This window comes from Chelon labrosus (assembly GCF_963514085.1).
Source record: "Chelon labrosus genome assembly, chromosome: 10".
NCBI classification, from domain to species: Eukaryota; Metazoa; Chordata; class Actinopteri; order Mugiliformes; family Mugilidae; genus Chelon; species Chelon labrosus.
Window position 1 is genome coordinate 20,588,837 of NC_140360.1, and position 23,059 is coordinate 20,611,895.

Below are 23,059 nucleotides of genomic sequence, written 5' to 3' on the forward strand. Positions count from 1 at the left end.
TATTTCTCAGAAGCTGATGTCTGAGCTCCACAATATCTACATGTAAAGTCCCAAATAAGAGAATCCAAAACATATTCTGCCACTGGTTTCAACTCATCCTCACAGTCCTATAAGAACCTGGCAGCATCATCCAGTGTCTGTCTCTGTCCTTCAGGGTTTCCCTCTCTCCTGGCTCTTGCGGCACGGATCGCTCCTCATATCGCAGCCTCCCCTCCCCCTGCTCCGTGTTATTGTCGCGCACGCAGGGACAGCCTCCGTGATTTCCTCCCGAGCTGAAAGTGCACAGTGCGTTTAATCACGCGTCTGGAAATGGATGTGAAGCCCCGCAGTTTCTCTGGCCCTTGATTTGGAGCGCGTCTTAAAATTAACTCCGTTTATCTAAATCCTCCTCTTCGTCTTCTTCGTCATCTTCGTCTTCTTCGTCATCTTCATCAGCGGGGGCAGAGAGGAGAAGGATCATCGGATGAAGATGGGTTGCTGCTCGGCGCGATGCACGCTGATCCTCCTGTGTTGCCTGCAGTTGGTGAGATGTTTCACTCTCTCATACGTGATGCTCCGACATAAAAACACATCTGCTTACACATCAGCTCAACCTCAGAGCAACGTAGACACCAAAGATCTCTATAATTACACTTTTAATTGATCAGTTTCCCGAGATTACTTTGTTGTTTATAGTGAAAGAAAAGTTCCTTTGTTGCTTCTTTTAAGGCTTCGTTTTTTATAGTTTCCTAACAAAGATAAATCACCTTTAGTAAATAATATAAATGAACCACAAAAACAACTTCCTTACTTGTTTTGTTGTTTTATTTTGTATTCAGGATTCAGATAGAAGACTAAATGTTAAAATTGGGTCTGTGATTAATACATGAAATACATCAACAAGTATGATAAACAGTTAATTTAGTACAATTTAAAAGTAGAAATGCTTCCGTTCTGTCATCATTAATATATTTTTTTGTTTTCCATTTCCTGTTACAGTAAATCTGATTTATTTGTGTTGAGCTTCAGTTCAGTTAAAAATGAGCAGTTTAAATATACCACCTAGGTCTTCTCATTTTTATGACATTTCACAGAGCAGCCATCAGATACATTATTCACTAATGAAAGTGCGCTACTAGTAAAAACTAGCTATTTGATGAAACATGTTTATAATAGGCTTGCTATAGTTGGAGGTGCCTATGAAAAGCAGTCGTCAGCCACCACAATGAGAGGTTGCACCCACTTTGTCCTCCTCCTCTCTGTTTCCCACCCTGCCCCCCGCCCCTTCACGACTGACTGGGGCTCCGACCTCTGAGGACGTAACACCCAGCTCTGTCTTTAGCATGCTTTGTCCCTCATGGCTCAGTTGCCTTGACAACTTACATGGAAAATAAAACACAGCAAAAATCAAGCAAAGAACAAACCTCTGCAACAGAGTCTCATCTGGCTTAGACTGGTTTAATAATAAACTGTTTTAAAATGATTTGAAACTGCTTCTGTCAACCTTCCAGGTGACTGCGCTGGAGAGGCAGGTGTTTGACTTCCTGGGCTACCAGTGGGCTCCCATCATGATCAACTTTTTCCACATCATCATGGTCATCCTGGGCCTGTTTGGTGCCATCCAGTACCGATCCCGCTACGTTATTATGGTGAGGGAACTGCAATAAGTTGAAAATTGAACCAGTGTTTCCCGTGTTTTCGGAATAGGTTAGAGAACTTTGCTTTCTTGTCAAGGGTTGGATGAAAACAGTAATACCTAACATGAATCTACAGTTATCAGCTTGTTAAACACAGGAAAGAGCATGGCTTTAAAGCTTTAAGTAACACATCATATCTGTTCAATCTGGGAGCAGCTGCCAACCAGACAAGTCAGGTCGTTCTTCTGAAATAAGACAAACTATGTTAAATGCGAAGTGTTGTTTCCTCCTGTTTTCAAGTCTTTAGGCTAAGCTTAGCTGAGCAGCTGCTTTAGCTTTAGATTTTACACCACAAATATGAAAGTAGCTTCAATCTTTGTATCTACTATCTGCTAACTACTCTTTTAAAATGAAAAATTCCCCTTGATTTTTATTAAAACTAGTGTGACATAAAGGCAGGACATGGAAAAAAAAGGGTGACGAATCATGTAGGAAAACAGTTTCTGTGATAATCTGCATGCTGCTATGTTAACTGTTGTTATTCACGATTGTTGCATGAAAAAGTGCACTGCTTTTATCCACACCTCATAACAATAAAACCCAGCAGCAATGACACGGCTTGATTCAGATTTTTGTTAAGCTTTGTACATTCAGATGAGGTGATATTTCCTTGTAACAGGAATGTGTTTTCTTTCTTAAATCCTCTTCTCAGATCTTTCTTGGAAACAGAGTTGCAGAGTTAGGACACGAGTACGAAAAGAAGAAGTTTCATTCATTTCTGCTGTAACGGTGTGTTTCTGTTTCCTCAGTACCTGCTGTGGACGTTGTTGTGGGTTGGCTGGAATGTCTTTGTGAGCTGTCTCTACCTGGATCTGGGGGGGCTTTCAAAGGTAAGTCTAATGGTCACATGAGAGCCACGTAATTAAAGAGCCACAGCTCCTAAACACAGTCTTCAGCTTGTCCGTGTCACAAGCTAGTCTCAGGATCTGCCTCCAGTTACAGACACAATACAAAACCACACCTCAGCGTGTTCATGTTCTCAGTTGCAATTTTAGTTTTCTTACCGAAATTCAGGTTAAACATGTGATAAAGACTTTTGTCATCATATTTTATATTTACCACCACTATTAGTTAGACTCCACAATAGAGCCTGCATGATCTGGTTAAGACTTTCTTCTGCGAGCCAACACTGTGTAGTGTTTCCACAGTTGAATCGGGTTTCATAACTACACAGAGCTTAGGTTCGGTTAATTAATCTTTTCTGTCAGATACATTGCCTTCCTCATTTTTTACTCACCTAAGAAATAACTCTGGAAGATTTTTAAGATCCAGAACAAATAAAAGTTAGCAGAACTCTGAGCCTGCTTTTAAGATTTGTGTTTTAAGATTCTCTTTCCATGCAAACACTTAAACTTGGAATAAACCCTAACCCTTTCATGTTCATCTGTGTTTTGTTTTTGTGGTGTTTTATAGCTTAATGTGTGTGACAGTCGCTATGTAATACAGTTTATAAACTGAGTCAGGCCCACGTCTTTCACATCCCTGTGTTTAATGTGTCAAATGAATTCAGCACACAGTTTTATAGATTAATCACTCATGTAAGTAACTGATAGTTGTGTCTCCAGACAGGAAGTGAGGCACATTAAACCATATCATGTTCATAGTAAACCTGATCCTCCCTGCATGTCAGGTTTCTCTGCTCATCTTTGACTCCAGTCTAATGAAGCGGAGATATTTAAAGGTTTCCCGTTTTGCGACTGCAGGACAGTGATATCCTCTCACTGGGAGTCTCGTCACATCGCTCCTGGTGGAAGGACAATGGGCCGGGGTGTGAAAGCGAGAGCCTTCCCTCTGCTGGGTGGCAGAACCAACAAAACCCGGAGCTGACCACAGTGATGAGCTGCTGGCTGGATTATCAGTACATAGAAATCCTGCACTGCGTCGTCCAGCTCCTCATTTCAGTGAGTTTCTAGTTTGGAAACAAGTAGATATCTCAGCAGAACTTACTCTGTAATGTCATTATACTTCAATTGAAGCACATTTATTTACTATTAAATGTTCTTTTAATATTTCTAAATATGCATCTGCTCACACTGGAATGGGCTGTTGCTTAGCAACAGAAACTGTAAATTAGAAAAGAGGCCTACAAGATTTAAGAGCAGCCTCATATTATTACACCAGTGGAAGTTGGTTTGTTGCTGAGCTTCTCTTCACACTTAAAGCTCTTGTATTATGTATAAATGACAACCATTGAGATACTGGATCTTCCACATTGAGGCAAAACATGAAATGGTTTGTTTCCTCTTTCTAAATGTGCATGTTGGCGTATCCTCTTTCAGTACTGTATTGAGTCATCTCAGTTTAGCTCAGCTGAATTTAATACAGCTTTATCCTGTTTATCTATAATGGTATCCAGCAGCTAGCCACCCAGATCAACAGATACACACACACGCACATCCCACTGGAAGATTTATACCCACAACTAAAGACATTCAAATTTAAATCTATATGCAAAATTAACAACAACCTAAAAATCCCTTGGACAGCATTTCTACTGTTTTATCTTACACTGGAAAAGGTGACAACTGTAGGTTTTGTATAAATTAGTATTTTGTCAGATCAATATAAAAATGTCACCCCACTGTTTGCCTGGTTATGGGTTTGCCTTTTGGGCCTTATTTCTGTCTTTCTGTTAACAATGTCTGAAAATGAAAATTCTATTTCAACATTTTTTTTTATGTTGAAAAGTGGGGACAAAATATTAGGAAGGTTATAAAACAAAGTATAAATATCTAAATATATGCTTTAGAAATATAGAATTTATGGCAGATCTGTGTTGTGTGTTCTTAATAAAGTGCTGAGTGGGTGTATATCAGATGGAAAAATATGGAGATTAACCTGATAGTGACATTTCTACATAGAGACTAAAGCAGTGAAGCTAATATATTTTTTCTTTGACTGATTTTCCACAGGTGGTATTTTTGCTTGTTCTAGTAGAACGAAACGTGTGACATGAATAACAGTGATAAAGAAATTCTGCCATTATTAATTCTGTTCTATTCCTGCCAATAGGAAACTTTGTAAACTCATCCGTTTGACTGCATGTGATTCTTTACTTTATATACATGTTTGTGTTCATTTTCACAGCTCCTGGGATTTGTTTATGCCTGCTACGTGGCCACCACTTTTTCAGATGAGGAAGACAGCTGTAAGTATCTTCCCGAACGCATGTCAGTCATCCTATAAATTTCAGTTCATTTTACACAGTGTATCATTTCTAATCCATTATGAGGGAGCATCATTATTTGTTTCTGTTTGCATTTTATTTATTATTTTATTTTTGTACACTGCGAGGCTCGTTGTGATTTATTCATGTTGTTCTTTCCACAATTATTTTAGTTAATTTCATTGGTGAATTTCATCATCCATCCAAATCCTCTCAGCTGCTCTTCTAGAGTAACGAGTCAATGGTAGGTGGCATCGCAACTATACAGATTCATTTTATCTATGTCACGTCCATCCTCTCATATACATGGTACTTTCTTGTGTTTTTTTCTTAGATTACAAATGAAATGAAAGAAAGTGTTTGAGAGAAGCTGAAGAGGTTCCAGGCAGAAGATCAAACTACCCTGAAGACAACGTATCGTCTTTAATCCACGTCACAGGTGCTAAACTGCACTGCGCCCCGATTCAAGAGGGGAATTTTCACTATATCGCCGGCCTGTGTTTTATGTTTGTTTGTTTTGTTTTCTGTCAGGCCTTAAATGCTGCCAATCTGAGTGTACAGCCCGTGTGCATGTACGTGAAAGATCGTTTATTAAGCACTAAAGCTCAGCTATATAACACAACAGTGTAGTTCTGGTAATTGTAAATAATGGTCGTTTCTCTGTGATGTTTTGTAAAATGTATAAATTATTAACATGTGTCATTTCAGCTACAAAAAGTGACAACTTGTATAGTGTGTGTGATATCATTCAGCGGAATAAACTAAATCTACTAGACGCCTTGTACTGGAGAGCTGCTAACACTGGTTGTCATTAAATATTAAATCATTCATAAAGTGTTTTTGTGACATGGGGGAATACGTACGTTTTTTTAAAATTAAATTTACTTTATAGTTCTTTACATGCCATTTTATACTTTTAATCTTTACTATATTAATCTGACATCTTTGCTTAGAAGTTATATTACAGATTATGAATTTTACAGCAAAACATGTAACTCAACTATGTTTTGTTATAGATTAAACAACATAAGAGTAACTACAAGACATTGTAAGAAAAAAAAGAAGAAAAAAAGTAAATTCTTTGATTACTTTTACCTTTAATATGTTTTACTTTTAATAATGTCCTGAATCGATCTGCCTACATAATGCAGCTGTTCTGGTTGGCCACATTAAATCACAGATTTTCAGTAGGCTACAAATGAAAGGAAAAAAAGCACATGATGACCACCAGTGATTACATACAGTTTTTGATGGAATAATAAAAAACAAAATGACGTTTTTAGTTCATACATGTAATGTTAACAGTGAAAACCATCCGTACTGATATGATGCTGCTAGGTACCGTGATGCTGCTAGGTAGCCGTGAGCGCGTCCTTTGCGTCACCGACGTCATTTCCGCCTCGCGGACCCCGGATGAAGCTAGCGTTGGGGCAAGTGAGCAGGGCCACCAGGGCTGCTTGGATTTTAGTTTAACGGTGAGGGGGTCTGAGCGGTTTGAAGCCCCGCTGGATTAATGTCGAAAGGGCAGCGCGGATCGCCAGCAGGGCTACGACGAATAAACTGTCTGCGTCGAGCGGAGCCAGGGGCGAATAGCGGCTGCTAACTGTGTTTAACTGTTAGCAAAGTAACGCGGAGCAGGGAGACAGCCTCTCCGGCTATTAGCCTCTCCACACCGCGGAGTTTGCAGTTCGCACACTGCACGTCTCGTCGGGGCTTCAGTCAAACACAGCACCTGGTGGATGAATGATGTCTGCCGCTAGTATTGACCCCCAGGTAAGCAGCGAGGAGACACCATCAGCGCCAAGGTTTTATTTCCACAGGGAGGCGAGATGAGCTTGTGTGTGCACCTCACTCTGGAGACGATATCACCACCACCACCACCAGCAGCAGCAGCTATTCAGCTAGTTAGCCAACTGAGAGGGAGGTTAGCTAGAAAACTGCTCCCTGCCGGTAACACCAAGGCCTGGACCACAGCATCCACTGGGTATCTGAGTGACAGACGTTGCCATTAACATAACACGCAGCTCTGAGTTGATGGCTTTTACGTGTCAGAGAGAAAATGGTGTGAATACATCTCGGTGTGAAGCTAGGATAATGTGTGATGCTCAAAAATGACATCTGTGACCCACAAAAGCTCTCTGTTTTTCCCCCCCCATCCTTTCAATATGACTGATAAGACATCGAAAGGACAAGATGCAGGCAAAGGTAAGAGATACATGGCTACTAAAACCTAACATGTTCCTGCATGACATAGTACAAACCTGTACTAAACCCTGATATCAGCTCTGATGTCAGCTGATGTGTGATATATAGCATTAGTTCCTATCATGATCCTCGCTTTTGTTACTGTATGCATTAATGGAGACATTAACTGTACAGACTTAAAAAATGAAAACACCTCACATATTTCTGAAGACTGTGTTTACCCAGCGGCTCACCTTCCTATTCAGTTTTACACACGTTATGGACGCTGAGCGCCAGTTTGTTTATCTATAGCTATATGTGTGATGCTGCTGCACACTGCACAGCTGTTGAAGTAGGATTTGCATATTTCCAGCACATCTTGGTGTTTAGTTTCCTTCAACAGCAGCTGAACATGATGCTGTTGTATACAATAATAGATATTTAAGGCTTCTTCCTAGACTTGGCTTCTTTTGCTTGTTTTTAGGTTTGTGTAAATTCTGATGTGCACTTTGATTTTATTGCAGCCTTTCCAGTTTCAGTGCAGAATGGGTCCCTCCACCAGAAGGACACGGTCCATGATAATGACTTTGAGCCCTATCTCACTGGCCAGTCCAGTCAGGTTTGGATTGATTGATTTATTTATTTTTTAAACGCCAAAAACTTTTTATTATTAAGTAGTTCTCTCTGCATTATTCCACCTGAGAAATATCTTTATTCTGTTTCTTTTTTTTTTAGAATAACAGCTATCAATCAATGACAGACCCCTACTTGTCCAGTTATTATGCCCCCTCCATTGGATTTCCTTACCCTCTTAGTGAGGCTCCTTGGTCTACAGGAGGTGATCCACCAATTCCCTACCTGACCCCCTACGCCCCCCTCAGCAATGGAGATCATCACTTCATGCACGACACAGTGTTTGGGCAGCCGGGTGGGCTCAGCAGCAGCATCTACCCACACAGGTTTAACTTTTTTCCGGAGAATCCAGCGTTCTCCGCCTGGGGCACCAGTGGTTCTCAGGGGCAGCAGACTCAGAGCTCAGCCTACGGCGGGAGCTACAGCTACCCACCCAGCTCTCTAGGAGGCACCTTAGTCCCTGATGGCCAGACAGGTTTCCATAGTGACACCCTGAGCAAGGCTCCAGGTATGAACAGTCTGGACCAGGGCATGCTAGGCCTAAAATTAGGCGGGGACGTGACAGGAAGTGGCTCAGGTGTGAAGGGTGCCGGCTCCGTGATTGGTGGCGGAGGCAGTGTAGCTGCAGCGGTTGCCACGGGCAACGGTGGCACGCCAATTGGAATGCCTCCTCCCAAACCTACATCGTGGGCTGCTATTGCTAGTAAACCTGCCAAGCTGCAACAACAAAAGATCAAGAACAAGCCCGGCACTCCTATAGCTGGAGGAGTTCTGCCTCCACCTCCCATTAAACACAACATGGACATTGATACATGGGATAATAAAGGGGCTGCTAACAAGATGGCCCCTCCTTTGCCCCACCACCACCATCATCACCACCACCACCATCACCAACAGCACCAGCCCCAGCTTCACTCCCATGCTCCCAGTCTCCTACCTCCCCTTCAACAGTCCCTACAGTCTGCCCAGTCCCTTGTGCAACAGATGACCATGCAGGGTCCGCCTCCCCCTCCTCCGCAATCTTACCAGAACCACAACTCTGCTCCAACACCTCAGACCCGATGGATAGCCCCACGCAACCGTAACATGTGCTACGGTGGTGGAAGCTTGGACAGCAGTGGCTCCTCCAGTGGTGGCGGTGTTGGCAACGGAGGTGCAGGGGGCGGGTGCATGCCTCCAGAACCAGGATCAGAGTCCCACCCTGTGCTGGAGAAGCTGCGAGCGGCCCACAGCTACAACCCCAAGGAGTTTGACTGGAACCTGAAAAACGGCCGCGTTTTCATCATCAAGAGCTACTCCGAGGACGACATCCACCGCTCCATCAAGTACTCCATCTGGTGCAGCACGGAGCACGGCAACAAGCGTTTGGACTCAGCCTTCAGAGGAATGAACTCTAAAGGCCCCGTCTACTTGTTGTTCAGCGTCAACGGCAGCGGCCACTTCTGCGGCGTGGCGGAGATGCGTTCCCCTGTGGACTACGGGACCAGCGCTGGCGTGTGGGCGCAGGACAAGTGGAAGGGCAAGTTTGACGTGAACTGGTTGTTTGTTAAGGACGTGCCTAATAGCCAGCTGCGCCACATCCGCCTGGAAAACAACGACAACAAGCCAGTCACCAACTCGCGTGACACTCAAGAGGTTCCTCTGGAAAAGGCAAAGCAGGTGCTCAAGATTATCGCCCAGTACAAACACACCACCTCCATCTTTGATGACTTTTCCCACTATGAGAAGAAGCAAGAGGAAGAGGAGGTGGTAAAAAAGGTAGCTATTCGAATAAACACTTTTCACTTTTTAGAAGTTAATGTAAGAAAACTATGAGGGATGAACATTATGTCTTGGACAATCGCTTTTACTTGTTAAATAAACTACAACCAGAATATCTCAAAATAATAGATTATTTAACCAGGCATGCTTAAGGGCGGCTTTTCAATTGCTTTTCTGGTTCTAGTAAGAAAAATACAGCTGATATTGGAATAGCTGCTGTAATTAAATATCACATTTTAGATGTAAAGCTAAAATAAAATCTGATTAAACAAGAAAATGCAAGTAAAAGATCTTAAATGAATGTCAGCCGTCCCCACCCACCTAAAACCCACCACACCTGTAAACATTGTTCCCATATTTGAAAGCGGGTTTCGATAAACAGCGATGCCTGTTTATATATTTATTTCTTTTTTGTATGGTAATTACATTAAAATAATGGGAACGTTTGTTATGTTCTAATCAATCTTTGTGTTTTCCCAACAGAGCTATGAACCTGCCTCAATACAGAGTCGATCCCGAATTGATCAGGTAAAGTCTGATGATCTCCTTCTCTGTGCAGTATGGTTTTAGATTGATTTTACCAAACCCACAAGTAGCTTTTAAAGTATTAAATCAAGTATTCTGTCAAAATAAAACCCCAGAAAAATAGCCTAATTTGGTCGAATGATACCAATATATTCTACTTATCATCCTCATCTGCTTTCTTTCTTTAAGACGCATCATTCTTGTGATCTAAAAGTAGCTCATGTTTCTTCAGAGTTCAGGAGGTGATCTGTCTAATCATTTCCCAATCTTCACTCCCCATGTTTTTCAGGATCGTCAGAAGTAATCTGCAGAAGGGGGCCTCTGAAATCTCAATCAACAGATGTTGCGTTTGGATGGACACACTGATATTTAGATTCAAAAAGAAAGCATCAGGACATTAAAAAAATAATAATAATAAAGAATAAACATATTTTTTTCTATTCTTTTCTTTTTTTTTTCTTTTTTTTTGTCGGCCCACGTCAAACTTTCGAGCCACATCGGTCCTGGTTCCTCTTCTGTCTCTGAGATGCGTGCAGGGATGGAGCTAGTTCCGCCAGATGAATCGCTTCAAATGATATCTATTTTCTTGTTGTCTTTTTGTTTTTTTTTTTGTTTTTTTTTTTAGCCTTACAAATTTCTGTCGCTACCCTGGAACTTCTTAAATATAAATATCTGCACGTCTGTTCGGAAAAATCTCTTGACAACATGCTGCTGATATTCAGTGACTGTTCACTTTGTGGTTTGTGTGTTGGAGAAATGTTAAGTGCTTGTATTGGTTAATCTTAAATGAGTGAACAACACTTTATTGACAAAATGTCTGCTATCTGTGTGTGGCCCGGTGTATTTTATATTACCAGAAGACGAAAAAATAACTTCTATAATGGCCCCTTTTTCGCGCCAGGGGAGTCTTATTTTGGCGGAGCAATGAAGGTTTCTGTATGCATAGACATAATTGTGCAAGATTGTGACATTAGGACACATAAATGTTAGAGAAATTATTTTGAATAATGTATCACCTGGCTTACTAATAGAAACAACTAATAGAAATTTAACATAATGCAGAAAAAATGTGGGATGGTCGTCTCTCCAGAGTGGAGCCTTAATTCAAAATTTTCCGCTGGAGATTTAAGGAACACATGTCAAGGTTGTCCCTCTCTTATTTAAAGGGTGGAAACTCAAATTCACTGTATGGTATTCAGGTTTTTATCGACACAAAATCTGCTTTTCTGTCCCCTGATTCCTGCGGTGTGTGTGTGTGTCTCTATCCCCTGCTGCTCCAACAGGGGTCTCTGTTTATGAAATTCTGGACGCAATGTAGCATGTACTGCTTTTAAAAACTAAAGCCAGGCCTCTCATTTAGTTTGCTTTTATCTTTTGTTCTCTCTTAACATCATTATAATCTCCATCGTTTTCATCGCTATAACCAGTCTTCATCCTTCAGAAAATGTAAGCTTTAATGTACCGGCATTTCTAACTGAGATCGCCTCAAAATGTTTAACTGTAGCATTATACTTAACTGATTTATTGTCAAGTGTATGAAAACCCAGAGACTAGGCTATATGGTATATGTTTGTGATTTCTACTTCTTTAGTTTTTCTTTGTTTTGTTTGTTTTTTTAATTGCTTGCTGTATTGTGCGTATGTGTGCGTATGCAAGAGTGAAAGGAAAGAGAGGGAGTACGACTGTGGAGCAATCAGAGTTATATAACGGTATTGGAATATAGAAAATTTATGCAAAAAAAATGTTTTAAGTCACCCTTGAATTAAATATCATTGTATCAGAGGTCACTATCACATTCTTAGATTTGATCATGTTCATTATTAAAGATATACTTATCTGTTTTTTTTTGTGTTTCTGTTATTCACGTGATGAGGGTCTGGCAGTGACCCGCTGTTGGCCATCTGATTGGTCTGCTGACCACCAAACTGACTTCCTAATTTTTTTGTCAAAATTGAAAGTGAGTATCTGGTTGTTAACGGAGACTAGTCTGAGTCGGTGGTATCACTTATGCTAACTAATGACTGGCAGACATTAAAATTGATATTTGAAACTGCGAAACAGCTATATTGGAAAGAAAAGTCCAAGATAAATGTAAAAAATATCAAAATAGATATAAACTTTTATGTAATTAAAATGTTGCAATAATTCTATTCATTGTTAAAACATGACAGCTGGGCACAGTTTCACCACTACAACAGGAATAAATGTTTTGTTTTTTTTAGTTATTTTCACATGGGAATAAATACATAGTGAGTATCTGCAGCTGAGGCCGGTTGGTGTATGAGGGGTTAAATCACAGTAAACTATTGGCGGTGTGACTCATCGATGTGTTATAATAGACTACAATGGAGCTCAGTCAGCTCTATCATCAGGCTTCGTCTGCAGATAATACTGTTAATCTATTCATTGTTGGTTTTAGGAAGCTACCGTTCATATAGCCATTGTGGAAAAATTATTTACACACCTCATAGGCTGAAAACATGACTCACGTGTTTATGAGCTTTTAATGTACTGGAGGTTCAATAAGGTGATCAACATCAGGTACAATCGGACATGTTGTTTGTAATATTAGTAATTAAAGTTTATTTCTACTTCAGTTTTTTTATAAGACCTGGTGATGTGCATATTTTCAGTGTTTAATCTTAAATTGTTTTTTTTTTTTTTTTTTTTTCCCCCACTATAGCTTTGTATATCAGTTTTAATGTCTGCCAGTCTTTAGTTAGAATAAGTGATACCACCAACTCAGGTCAGTGTTAAACTTGGACAGCTGGCACATCTTAGCTCTTGAATATCAGTCGCATAATGTGTGTGATGCTGCCTGTGTTTATTTATTTGCCTCCTAGACACAAATAGTCAAACCTACCCCAAAAAAGGTGAAACAGTTGTAATTAAATCCCATGAACCACACATGCGGCGAAGAGCTTTTGTGTTTTTGCTTAAAAATGACTGAAATCATGAATCCAGTGATACCACTGATTTACTCTGATTTTAAATAAACCAATTCATTAAAAAAAATAAGAAGTAATCAGTAATCAGTAGTTGGAAGCTTAAAATATCTCTCTGTTGAGTTTTTACTGTTATTATCACTATTACGCCAGATGGGACGTAGATTGTTGACAGTGCATAATTGTTGACAGTGCCATAAAATCTTTTTTTTTTCTCGTAAAAAATAGATTTTACTAAAAACATATCCAACTTACACATGTAGTATTTTTGCCACCTGTAAAGTGTCCACTATATATTCTTCTAGGAACAATATCTTGTTTACTCTCTGAAACATGTCTGGAATATGAATAAAATCTCTGTCTTTCTCTTGTATGGGAATGTAATAAATACATGTAAACATTGTCTCAGAGTAGCCTAGTGCTATTAAACTCGATTACAGTCCAACAAGGGCAACTGGACTTTCGCTACTCATCCAAGTAGCTTCAGCTCTAACTGACTGGTGGGAAGTCAGGCTTTAAATAGGAACATCTGAGGGCGTTGCTCATCGGAAACTCTAAAAGTCCATTTGCCCTTGTTCCAGGTTTTAGATTCCTTTCTTTATTCTTTTACTCTTTCTTTTTTCTTTCTTTTTTTTTTTTTGATACCATGGCCAGTATGATGGAAAACTTTCACAGACATACACTTCCCCTCTATATTCACTTAGACATCAACATATGTCTACACCTTTATTTTAGCATCTTACAAAAAACATTATAACTGCTTTAAATAATAAAAATGGTCATGACCCGTACAGTGTCAGGTGTCTATGGATGAGAATGGGGCAAACAGGATTTACTGGATATGTAACATCATCAAATATTTGTATTTTTAAAGTAAAGGACTCATTTTCACAAATAAACAGTAAAAACATGGATTTTGTATTACTGCCTTTCAGTAAAATTAAGATCAAGTAATTGTCAAAATCATGCATTATAGAGGATTATTTGGTTTCTAAAATAGAAATGATAGTTTTAGATATCAGCTCAGCTGTTCCACAGTCTTGTAAAAGTATTTATGTGAAACTGTGAACAAGGAAGCAAAACGTGTTTAGTCAAACTCTGACAGCATGATGGGAAACCGGTGTGCAGATGTCTTGAAGCTCTCCATGTCCATGAAGGACGCAGGGTGCAGAGAGTGATTCCTCCCTTGGCATTCACCGCGTGCCTTAATTGTATGGCTGATAAATCAAGGTCCGCCGTGAACACGAGGAGCGGAAATCCTGTCCCTTGTGTGGAGGAGGAGAGTTGGAGCCTTTGACCGCCACGGGATGGAAACAGACACAGGAAACAACAACAAACAAACCTCCGTATAAATGACTCGACCAGGCCTGAGCGACATCACACTGAGAATCACTGAAAACCAGTATTTTCCTTCAACAATAGAGACTCTAAACAGACATGAATCGCCTACTGGAGCTTCTCTTTAGAGGCTACAAACAGAATCATTGACTGTCCTCCAGCTGATGTTCAGATCTGCAGCTGACACTTCTGCCTTGTCTTATTCCCAGAGATGGATCTGTGGAGGCAAAGCAGGCCGAACAATACCGTCCACAGTGCTGCTGATGCGGGCGGACCTGCAGGCCCACTGATGATGATGATGATGATGATGATGATGACAATGATGATGTCCAGTCAGGCTTTGAGCCAATAGAAACAAAAACAAGTCTCAGTCCAATCCGGATCATTAGACATTCTGATATTAAACATTTCTCTAGAAAACGTCCTCGTCCTGATTTGCGTCCCTCGTTCATGTCCCGGTCCTCACAGCTGAAGCGGTAACGTCATGACGTGGCTCCGCTCCTCGCCGTACAGACGCTGATGCTGCCCCCCGTTAAAGCCTCTGGACACCGGGTTAATGTGATGGAGCGGCTGCATTGTTTCCATCCGTGTGCACGGAAAAACACTGCGGACCGGACGGCTGAAGCGGGACTTGTTGTAAATCGACTCAAACATCCCCTGCAGCCTCTATATCCATCCATTTAATAATTTAATTGTGTTTTCACCGCTTTAAATCTGCGTTGCCTCTACATACCATAGAAGAAGACGCCGACACAGATTGCCCTCATCATAATCCGTATGTAGGTCTCAACAAGTATTACTGTATATGGATGCCTGATAAATAAAAGAAAAAAGGCCTATATATTTTATTATTCTTCATAAATTAAAAAAAAATAAAAATAAAAAATACTTTTGAAAAGTTTGTTATGACGTTTGGAGGAATTTAGACTAAGAGGTGTCTTTTAGTTTATTATGTTTATGTGAAGCTTTGTGTCAGTTCAGACTGAGGGGTGAGGTGGACATTCAAAGTTTTCAGTTTTTATGGCTGTAAAATCAGTTAAATTCTAGTTTCACCTCATGTGTTTCAGTTAATATGTAGAAATTAAAATGTAGAAATTCAAAGCGTTTCTCTGTGAGTCGATTTTGACTCCCCACTGTGGTTACAATTTAACACTGTGTATTTAGTTTGTTTAAGGGGGCACACTTAAAATTGAACTATTATTACCACAACACTTCCCCAGTTATTTTCTTTTGAGATTCAGACAATTACATTTTCCGAAATGTTAGGCTTAAAAATGTTGTCTGGTTAAATATTTGCTGATGTGAACAGATTTCCAGAAATCTGTGCAACGGTTAAAGCCAATCACTCCACCAGTCAGAAAATACTGTTACTAGGAACCAATAATAAATAAGTATTAAAGAGATGTAGAGATGTGAATGATATGTGAACTAACCCTTCAGAAGAGAAGAAAACTACTGGAAACTGGAAAGTTTCTGAATGGGAAAAATAATAATAATTTGGAGGAAAAGGCTTTAATTTGTTAAAATATGTAGTTAAAAGTAATAAATATCACAGTGAAATGTCCTTAGTATGTTACATACATTAAGACAAATTAGGTAAATGTGCATTTTGGATGTTATCTTTCCACTAGTCGTAAAGAATCCTTTTTATTTTTTATTTGATACTAAATATATACTATACTAAATACTAAATACTAAATAATACTGAAATAAAGCCTAATGAAGAAAAATACATGTCATGGATCATGCTAGATAGATCAACGCAGTCAAGCTCTTTCAAATCAAAATCATATAAAAGCAGCAAAGAGAGAACAAACACACTTTCTCTGTCAAAATAAGTCTTCATTTCACGTACAAAGAGAAACATGTACACTGTTTAAAAATACTTTAACCAAACTGTACATTAAAACAGAAAGTTTAATGAATAAATATTCATAATAAAGTTATTATAAATACATACTGTGTTTTTAAATTATGTTGAAAACATTTAAAGTCTTGGTTGTCACCTTTATTGCCGTTTACATGGAGAGGATGTAAACATACTTGACACCAAACCACCACACTGGGCAAACGGATGTGACTTTGACCTCAAGAGCTGAATCTTTACAAAATAGTTTTCATTGCACACTTTGAGCAATTAAATGTGTCTGGGGAGATCCAATCAAAGATATTAGAGTCTGAAGCCTGAAAGCATCACATTACAAAGCCACACTGCTGCATTTAGTGACATGTCTCATCTTCTTCTAAACCAACACAGACACCATGGGTTATTTTCAGTCCTGCAAACACTGCCTTGGTGCTCTGCTTACTAACTGTATCTGCAGCCAAAGGTATTCCCCAAATAAGTGTTTGCTCCTGTCTGAGTAGCAGTTTAATTTGAGTACAAAATGTCCATTCAGCATCTTACAAATCAGACATTCAAATTGCATCCTGTGTAGCCAAATTGAAAGTTGCCGTGACAACCTAAAATGACCTTCTCTTGTCCAGTTACCATACCCAGAAGACGCAGAACAGAGAACCTAACCAGAAGTATACTTAATGAACCTGAAATGCCTGCACACATCCTTCACACATCTCACAGACCAAACATGCCTTACAGCCGCTTTAAAGACTCAATAAACTGTAAATGTCTCTCTGACACTGAATGCTTGCTGGGACACAGAGGGAAGTCACAAAGTGCTGTGGTGCTTGTGGTGGTGGTTACTTAGGTTTTTTTGGATGATTTCCAAAGCGATTTTGTTGCCCTTTAGAGGTAAAAACAGACTCAAGTCTTGCTCCCCCCTATTTGCCCTGATTGGACTTTAATTCATCCGTTATGTGTGCCATGAACCAGTGACAAGCAGCTGCTGTGAAGTCATTATTAATGTAAACATTTGTTTGAGAAAATTTAACTTGTCACATCAAACATTAATATAGTTTTTAACATTTGTACAAAGTGTTAGCCGGAGTGACTACAGTGATGTTCCTTCATTCAAGTCTGCAGTTTCTCCACAGTTTAACTGGGACAACACTGTTTAGCTGCCTACAAACCTGCAATGATCCCTGATGAACACTATAATGTATTGTGTTTATATTTAGTCCAGTCCGGGGTCAGATCATAATAACCTGGTTGTATTCCTTTAGGTCGACGCGACGAGCATCTCCAAAGATGATGAAGATCCCGAGACCTGCGGCGTTCACTAAAGTGATGAGGGAGAAGACCGTGGCCCACGAGAGGGTGACCTCAATCAGGTACCCAGACACAGAGACCAACACCAGCCCTGTAAAAACCAAGCCCACATGAGGACAACAGACATGGGATATGACTTTGACAAATTCAAATTTTCAGATATTCACTACATACCCATAAAAGCACCCATCATGTTCATAAAACCTGTTACAAAATAAGGAAATCTGGTTAATCGTCTATCAACAAAAATTATTATTATCCCATTTGATGAAACTTAAACACGGGCTGGTGGAAACTCACCATAGAGGGAGCCTGCACATGATGGCGTTAGATCCTGAACATTCACAGACACACCACTAGAACACAGACACAGGAAAATCTATAACACCTTCAACAAGATAAACTCATGTGTATTCCCTCATGAGACCATGAAAGTGCAGCTTGATTTAAACAACCAGCCTGATGATATTCCATAGTCTTTTTTGAATCCATTCATCCGTTCATCTTTGCCACAACTGTGTGTGTGTGTGCAGAGAAACAGTTCTTGTATGTGTGTACTTGTATACTCTGCCAGTAAAGCTGAAATGAATTCGAAATCTGTACAAGATATGGGAACTATAGTGTTGCCATGGATACGGCGAGTTCCACAAAAAATAACTATAACTAATAATATCTCAGGAACGTCTTAAAGAAATCTCTGCATTCAAATTTTATGTTCAGAGGTCAAAGGTCACTGTGACTCCATAAAACACATTTTTTTTTTCAACCATAGCTTAAGGATTCACACAAATGTCCACAAAGATTAAATGAAGTGATGCCATTTTACATCCAAAAGGTCAGCGTTCCACTTCACTGTGCCATCCTAATGCCTCAGAAAGGCTGTAATTCTAGGTCAGTCGCAGCAATTTTGGTTAACTCATGCTGAAGGCAAAAACATTTATTCAACAGCTCGATCGAGGAGAATCAAGGTGACGGGACAGCCCCACTTCTGAAAGTGCCTGTACCGTCAGACAGATCTGGTCTCAGTGCATTCTTTCTAGAGTGGCTGAGCTGTGACTCAAGTAACCTTCAGCCTAAATAGGAAGTTGCATCTGAATGAGCGCGAGGAATTCCTCCACAGTTTGTGTATGTTTCCGCATTGGCTCCAGAATCCATTGTTCGTCAGGTTAATCCCATTTAACTTCCATGACAATAACTAAAGGTTGTAGCAGCTTACTTCTTTAACATACCTGCTGGAAAAGGTGGTAAAACCCACTGCAGCAGAAACGAAAATCACAGCAGAGGTAAACGTGACAGCTCCAGACAGAGGCATGATGAACATGCTCGATACGCCCATGGCAAAAAACTGGAGAGGGAGAGACAAGCAGTTGTGTTATTAAAGGCATATTCCACCGTCAAAAAGAAAACTAAGCTCTCTGTCACTCACACCTTCATTCAGTAGATACAAATATTGTTTATGCCTATTGTTTATGTCATTAGTCATTCATATAATAAACACTTTTGCTTAAGATGGGCAGAAAAATGACCATTTAATTGAACCATTTAAAGAACATCAGATTTTACAAAGGCCTCCACTTGTCAAACCCATAATGTAATAGTACCTGTGCATTTTCTTCCCTGGGAAATTGTCCCGGCTTGTGATTACATGTTTGAAACAAGTGCCAAAAATTCCAACAGTAGCAACTGAGGTGGCTCATAGCAAACCTGCACATCCACACTCTCATAACATCTCAGCTACACAGTCTTCCCACACTTACCTGCATTGTCTTTCTCACAGCTGAAACGCCATATCCTTCAGAAAAGAAAAACACAACATACATGTTTTTTAGTGACTTCAAATCACACACCACAGGAAAAGAACAGTAACAACTCCTTGATACCTCGGCTTATTAGGAAATCTGAAACATATCCTCCACAAAGAGCTGAAATAATCGCAGTTAGCCATGGAACCACATTATACACCCATCCCTGAGAGAAAAGATAAGAAAAGAAATGTAAACATTTGACCTGAAGATGTCAAAATAACAGACAGCAACATATGGTGGAAATACCGCAGCATGAGGAAATGATTCTTTGAAGTATGTCGGCAGCCACGATAATAAAGTGCAGGATGTGCTGCTATTGCACATGTGAGCGAACACCATGGCCCTGAGAGAGAGGACGACAAGCACAAAGAGGAAATTCGGCTGATGCTCTCACATAATCATGTACTGGTAAAAAAAAAAAAAAAAAAAAAAGGATTAAAGAGCATACCAGACAGGTGGCTTCTTAAAAAGACTCAGCCAGTGTGCTCTTGACAGACTCCATTGGGAGCTACCCTTTGTTTCCAGACGCTTGGGGACAACTTCGCCTGAATAACACATGGAATGCAACACAGCCATAAGAAATACAGTGACACAGGTGACATGTTTAGCTATGTAGATAAACAGTTTACAGCCATAGCTCAGATATCATGATATTTGACGTATTTTTCCTCTGGCCTGTAGTGCTGTTTATCCATCTAGACTGTTTTATTTTGGCTTTTTGAGATTTGGAGATATAGGCAGTATAGATTTCTGCCTTCTTGCAGATACGACAGCACTAACATGTTGAGGATAAGTTTAGCGCTAACCTGTACTGCTGGTTCACCTGGCACCACATGACTGGCTGGAATGTAGATACGTTGCCATAAAATAGTTCCCACATGAAACTGCTCACAAAAAGACCTAGATTTTCATTAGCTAGGTATTTCTGGAAAGAGAAGTGGCCGTAACTTGACCCTGTATTTATCACCACTTTAGTTTAGTGTATTAGCATGCTAACACTTGTTAATGAGAACAAAACCAAAGTGCATAACATGACAAATAATGTTAATCTGGTGCTAGCTAAAAATCTAAATCTCAACTAGATTTGAAAAAAAGTCAGGGGAATGCTAAATTAACCAGAGTTTAACCTTTGTGGACCATTCTGAAAGATATTTCTGTCAGGGCCAAAGTAGTTCAACGAGCGACTGGGAAGACATTACAGACGCAAACCATGATCTCTGTGTTACATAGGAATACATAACTGGCCTCTGTACCTTTTAACAAACACTGCCAAACTACGAGTGCCCAGAGTCCAGACAAGAGACCAGTGCAGTAGAACATGCTCTCCCAGCCATAGCGGTCGAGCATCAGAGACCCCATCCCACCAGCTAGCAATGTTCTGAAAGAGAGCCCAAGAAAAACTAAAATGTCATCAGAGATACATGTGTGTTTATGTCTGATCTGGTGTGTGTGGGTGCAACATACCCAAGATGGCTACCGCTGTGCATTGCGCTCATTAAAAACCCTCTCTCCCCTTCCACCACGCGCTGTGAGCACAAGCTGGCCAAAGATGGGAAAAAGACACCTGTAAGATATTAGAAGACAGTCTGACTTCAAACTTATTCCAAAAATAATCTTCAGATTACGTGATAACAGATGTTAACAGAAGTGCAAGTTGCTGGAAATGTAATATATGTTGTAACACACAGCTCCCCTTTGTCCAATTAAATATGCAGTTGGAAGCATTTTTTTTAAAGAACCGGTTCCTTAGTGAAATATGTTTACTTTTTGTCAGGAGTTACATAAAACACTCTGAATGTACAGCATGTATGAACCGCTGCTGGTTGACTTAGTATAGCATAAAAGTTAGAGAGCTGTTGAAACCAGCTAGCCTGAGTTTGTCCAAAGGTAAAAACTCTCTACCGCATTACCTCTGGATGGGTACACTCACTTCCTGTCATCTCTGCCAGTTGCCCAGCAACTGAGCACAGTCCAACGTCAAATTAACAGCAGAAAACCACAACTTCCCATTTTTTTGATTGGTATTTGTGCAGCTAATAATGTGGATATAATAATTGAGCTGTAGAGGTGGACTTTGTTAGACTTTGTCAGAGACAGACTGTTTCCCCACGTTTTCAGACTTTATACTAAGCTAACGTTTCATGCACAGACATGAGACTGGTTTTCAAAATGAAAATGTGCATTTCCCCAAAGTGCTTATTACAACACAGTAAAAGGTAAAATACTCACCCTGAAATAGTCCCATGAGGAATCTGGCCACTGTCATGACAAAGACGGTGTGAGAACCCAGGTGTGCCAGTAGAGGAGTTCCTGCTGTGATCAGAGACCACGATGCTGCAGAGATGAACAGGACACGCTCTCCTCCCACTCTAAAAAACAAACATTTACGGATTGAAATCCTGAAACTCTAAACTTAGCAATAAACCTTCCGTGAAGGTCGCTGTCATGCATGATTCACCAGATGAATTGCTTACTTGTCACTGGCATGTCCACCCAGGATCTGAGTGAAACAATAACCCCAGAAGAATCCACCTAGAGCCAGCCCGGTGTCGATTTTACTCCACTGAAACGTAGCTGCCATTGAGACAGCACAGACTGGCATGGCCATCCTGGCACAGTAGAGCAGGCAGGTGCCCATAAACAGAGTCACAATCCATTTCCGGGCCATCGATCTGCAAACGCGTGCTGTTTAGTGACATGTATAGTAATATGATCCCAATAAAACTGCTACCGCAGAAAGCTGTAAACTGTAACTTAAGAACAGGATGAGTGTCGGACCTGTAATATTACACAAAGCCTTTGCCGGCAGCTCTGTAACAATGTATTCATGGTAATGCAAATATGACAAGTGGATATTCATGATCTTGATGACAGTGTTAACATTTGACAAAGTAGCCACTCACTAATAAATCAAAGTACAGAACAAATCAGAAAAACAAGACATTGCTAAGACTTATCACTGATACAGTAGTTGTTAGACTGGTTAGGGGAGAAATTATGTAAGTGACGTAAATGTCCTAAGAAACTTTTACATAATCTATCGTACATGTTGAGCCGTTGTCTGAATATGAGATAATTTTGAGCTGTGATGGATGAAAAATTACAGGGCTACCTGTCCCAAACTTCATGACAATCCACCCAGGACTCCGTGAGATATTTGAGTCTGGACATAAGTGTGTGAATGACAGATGTATGAACATATGTTGAAGAACATATTCAAGTAAAAAAAAATGATCATGCCCCAAAAGTATGCTAGTGAAGAGTGTATCAGGAGTGTGCGGCAATATTTCTCTTTGATTATCAAGTAAATGAAAGTACGGTATATGTATGTGCAGTAGCAAACATAGAGCTGTGTATATTCTGCTCACTTTAAGAAATCACATAGCATGTAATGTACTGTGTATCTTGGCTGCAGCAATATAAAGGTATTTATTTTGAAAAGCACACCCTGAAAAGTCCTTTTTTTTTTTTTTGAAGCAGAACGGTGTCAAAACAAAACTGCGGCATTATACTCCGACACTAATCCTCTGCTTTCTCACCTCGGCCACAGAGTTTGGTCTTCTGTCTCCTCTTTGGTATATCCATTTTCTCCATTAGGATCCAATAAAGAACAATTGAAGTCCTTACTCTCGTCTCCTGGTTTGTGGTGTGCAGCCATTCAGAGCACTCGTGTGTCTTTCTGCTATCTGTGCAGCTCTCCACTCTGAGCTGTTTTTTTCTAGCTGAACTTCATATCCTCAGGACAGACGAGCCAAACAGGTCAAACTTGTTGGAACAAAACTCCTGGATGTGATTTGCAATATTGACAGTAGAGGTCTTAGTGGTGGTTTCTCCTAGGGAACAACATTTACATATTA

General features: G+C 40.1%; 3 protein-coding genes across 4 annotated transcripts; 2 read left to right on the forward strand and 1 right to left on the reverse strand.

Moving 5' to 3' along the window:
• Positions 1-376: 376 nt before the first annotated feature.
• nkain5 (sodium/potassium transporting ATPase interacting 5) lies at positions 377-5,660 on the forward strand. The gene is made up of 7 exons (XM_084554009.1): positions 377-523; positions 1,491-1,628; positions 2,426-2,506; positions 3,380-3,577; positions 4,764-4,824; positions 5,016-5,086; positions 5,177-5,660. The coding sequence occupies exons 1-6, from the start codon at positions 464-466 to the stop codon at positions 5,069-5,071; spliced, it is 594 nt and encodes a 197-aa protein (XP_084410135.1). The 5' UTR covers positions 377-463; the 3' UTR covers positions 5,072-5,086; positions 5,177-5,660.
• A 309-nt stretch (positions 5,661-5,969) lies between these two features.
• On the forward strand, positions 5,970-11,786 carry ythdf1 (YTH N6-methyladenosine RNA binding protein F1). Of its 2 annotated transcripts, XM_084553058.1 has the most exons (6): positions 5,970-6,615; positions 7,020-7,047; positions 7,551-7,645; positions 7,762-9,417; positions 9,904-9,948; positions 10,235-11,786. In XM_084553058.1, exons 1-6 carry the CDS (start codon positions 6,586-6,588, stop codon positions 10,247-10,249), a joined length of 1,869 nt encoding a protein of 622 aa, XP_084409184.1. In that variant the 5' UTR covers positions 5,970-6,585; the 3' UTR covers positions 10,250-11,786. The 2 variants fall into 2 exon arrangements, with proteins under 2 accessions (XP_084409184.1, XP_084409183.1); XM_084553057.1 differs by lacking the exon at positions 5,970-6,615 and having other exon boundaries at positions 6,626-7,047.
• A 4,170-nt stretch (positions 11,787-15,956) lies between these two features.
• Positions 15,957-22,889, reverse strand: LOC311494369 (voltage-gated purine nucleotide uniporter SLC17A9-like). Its single transcript, XM_084553384.1, has 13 exons — positions 22,742-22,889; positions 21,677-21,874; positions 21,432-21,571; positions 20,667-20,766; positions 20,456-20,580; positions 19,651-19,747; positions 19,449-19,545; positions 19,278-19,365; positions 19,155-19,189; positions 18,627-18,742; positions 17,698-17,753; positions 17,572-17,601; positions 15,957-17,488 (listed from the first exon to the last, which is right to left on the reverse strand). The coding sequence occupies exons 1-13, from the start codon at positions 22,858-22,860 to the stop codon at positions 17,319-17,321; spliced, it is 1,371 nt and encodes a 456-aa protein (XP_084409510.1). The 5' UTR covers positions 22,861-22,889; the 3' UTR covers positions 15,957-17,318.
• Positions 22,890-23,059: the final 170 nt, after the last annotated feature.

What these genes read in the sequence shown, in the direction of transcription:
- ythdf1 (XM_084553057.1), top strand. Translation starts at nt 6,954, where the DNA reads ATGACATCTGTGACCCACAAAAGCTCTCTGTTTTTCCCCCCCCATCCT. An exon ending in AGGACAAGATGCAGGCAAAG is followed by an intron (nt 7,048 to 7,550) that starts GTAAGAGATACA and finishes ATTTTATTGCAG; the next exon opens with CCTTTCCAGTTTCAGTGCAG. An exon ending in AAGAGGAGGTGGTAAAAAAG is followed by an intron (nt 9,418 to 9,903) that starts GTAGCTATTCGA and finishes TTTTCCCAACAG; the next exon opens with AGCTATGAACCTGCCTCAAT.
- LOC311494369 (XM_084553384.1), bottom strand. Translation starts at nt 22,860, where the DNA reads ATGGCTGCACACCACAAACCAGGAGACGAGAGTAAGGACTTCAATTGT. An exon ending in AGATTTCCTAATAAGCCGAG is followed by an intron (nt 19,190 to 19,277) that starts GTATCAAGGAGT and finishes TCTTTTCTGAAG; the next exon opens with GATATGGCGTTTCAGCTGTG. An exon ending in ATGTGCAGGCTCCCTCTATG is followed by an intron (nt 17,602 to 17,697) that starts GTGAGTTTCCAC and finishes ATTTTGTAACAG; the next exon opens with GTTTTATGAACATGATGGGT.
- nkain5 (XM_084554009.1), top strand. Translation starts at nt 464, where the DNA reads ATGAAGATGGGTTGCTGCTCGGCGCGATGCACGCTGATCCTCCTGTGT. An exon ending in TCGTCCAGCTCCTCATTTCA is followed by an intron (nt 3,578 to 4,763) that starts GTGAGTTTCTAG and finishes TCATTTTCACAG; the next exon opens with CTCCTGGGATTTGTTTATGC. An exon ending in TTCAGATGAGGAAGACAGCT is followed by an intron (nt 4,825 to 5,015) that starts GTAAGTATCTTC and finishes CAATTATTTTAG; the next exon opens with TTAATTTCATTGGTGAATTT.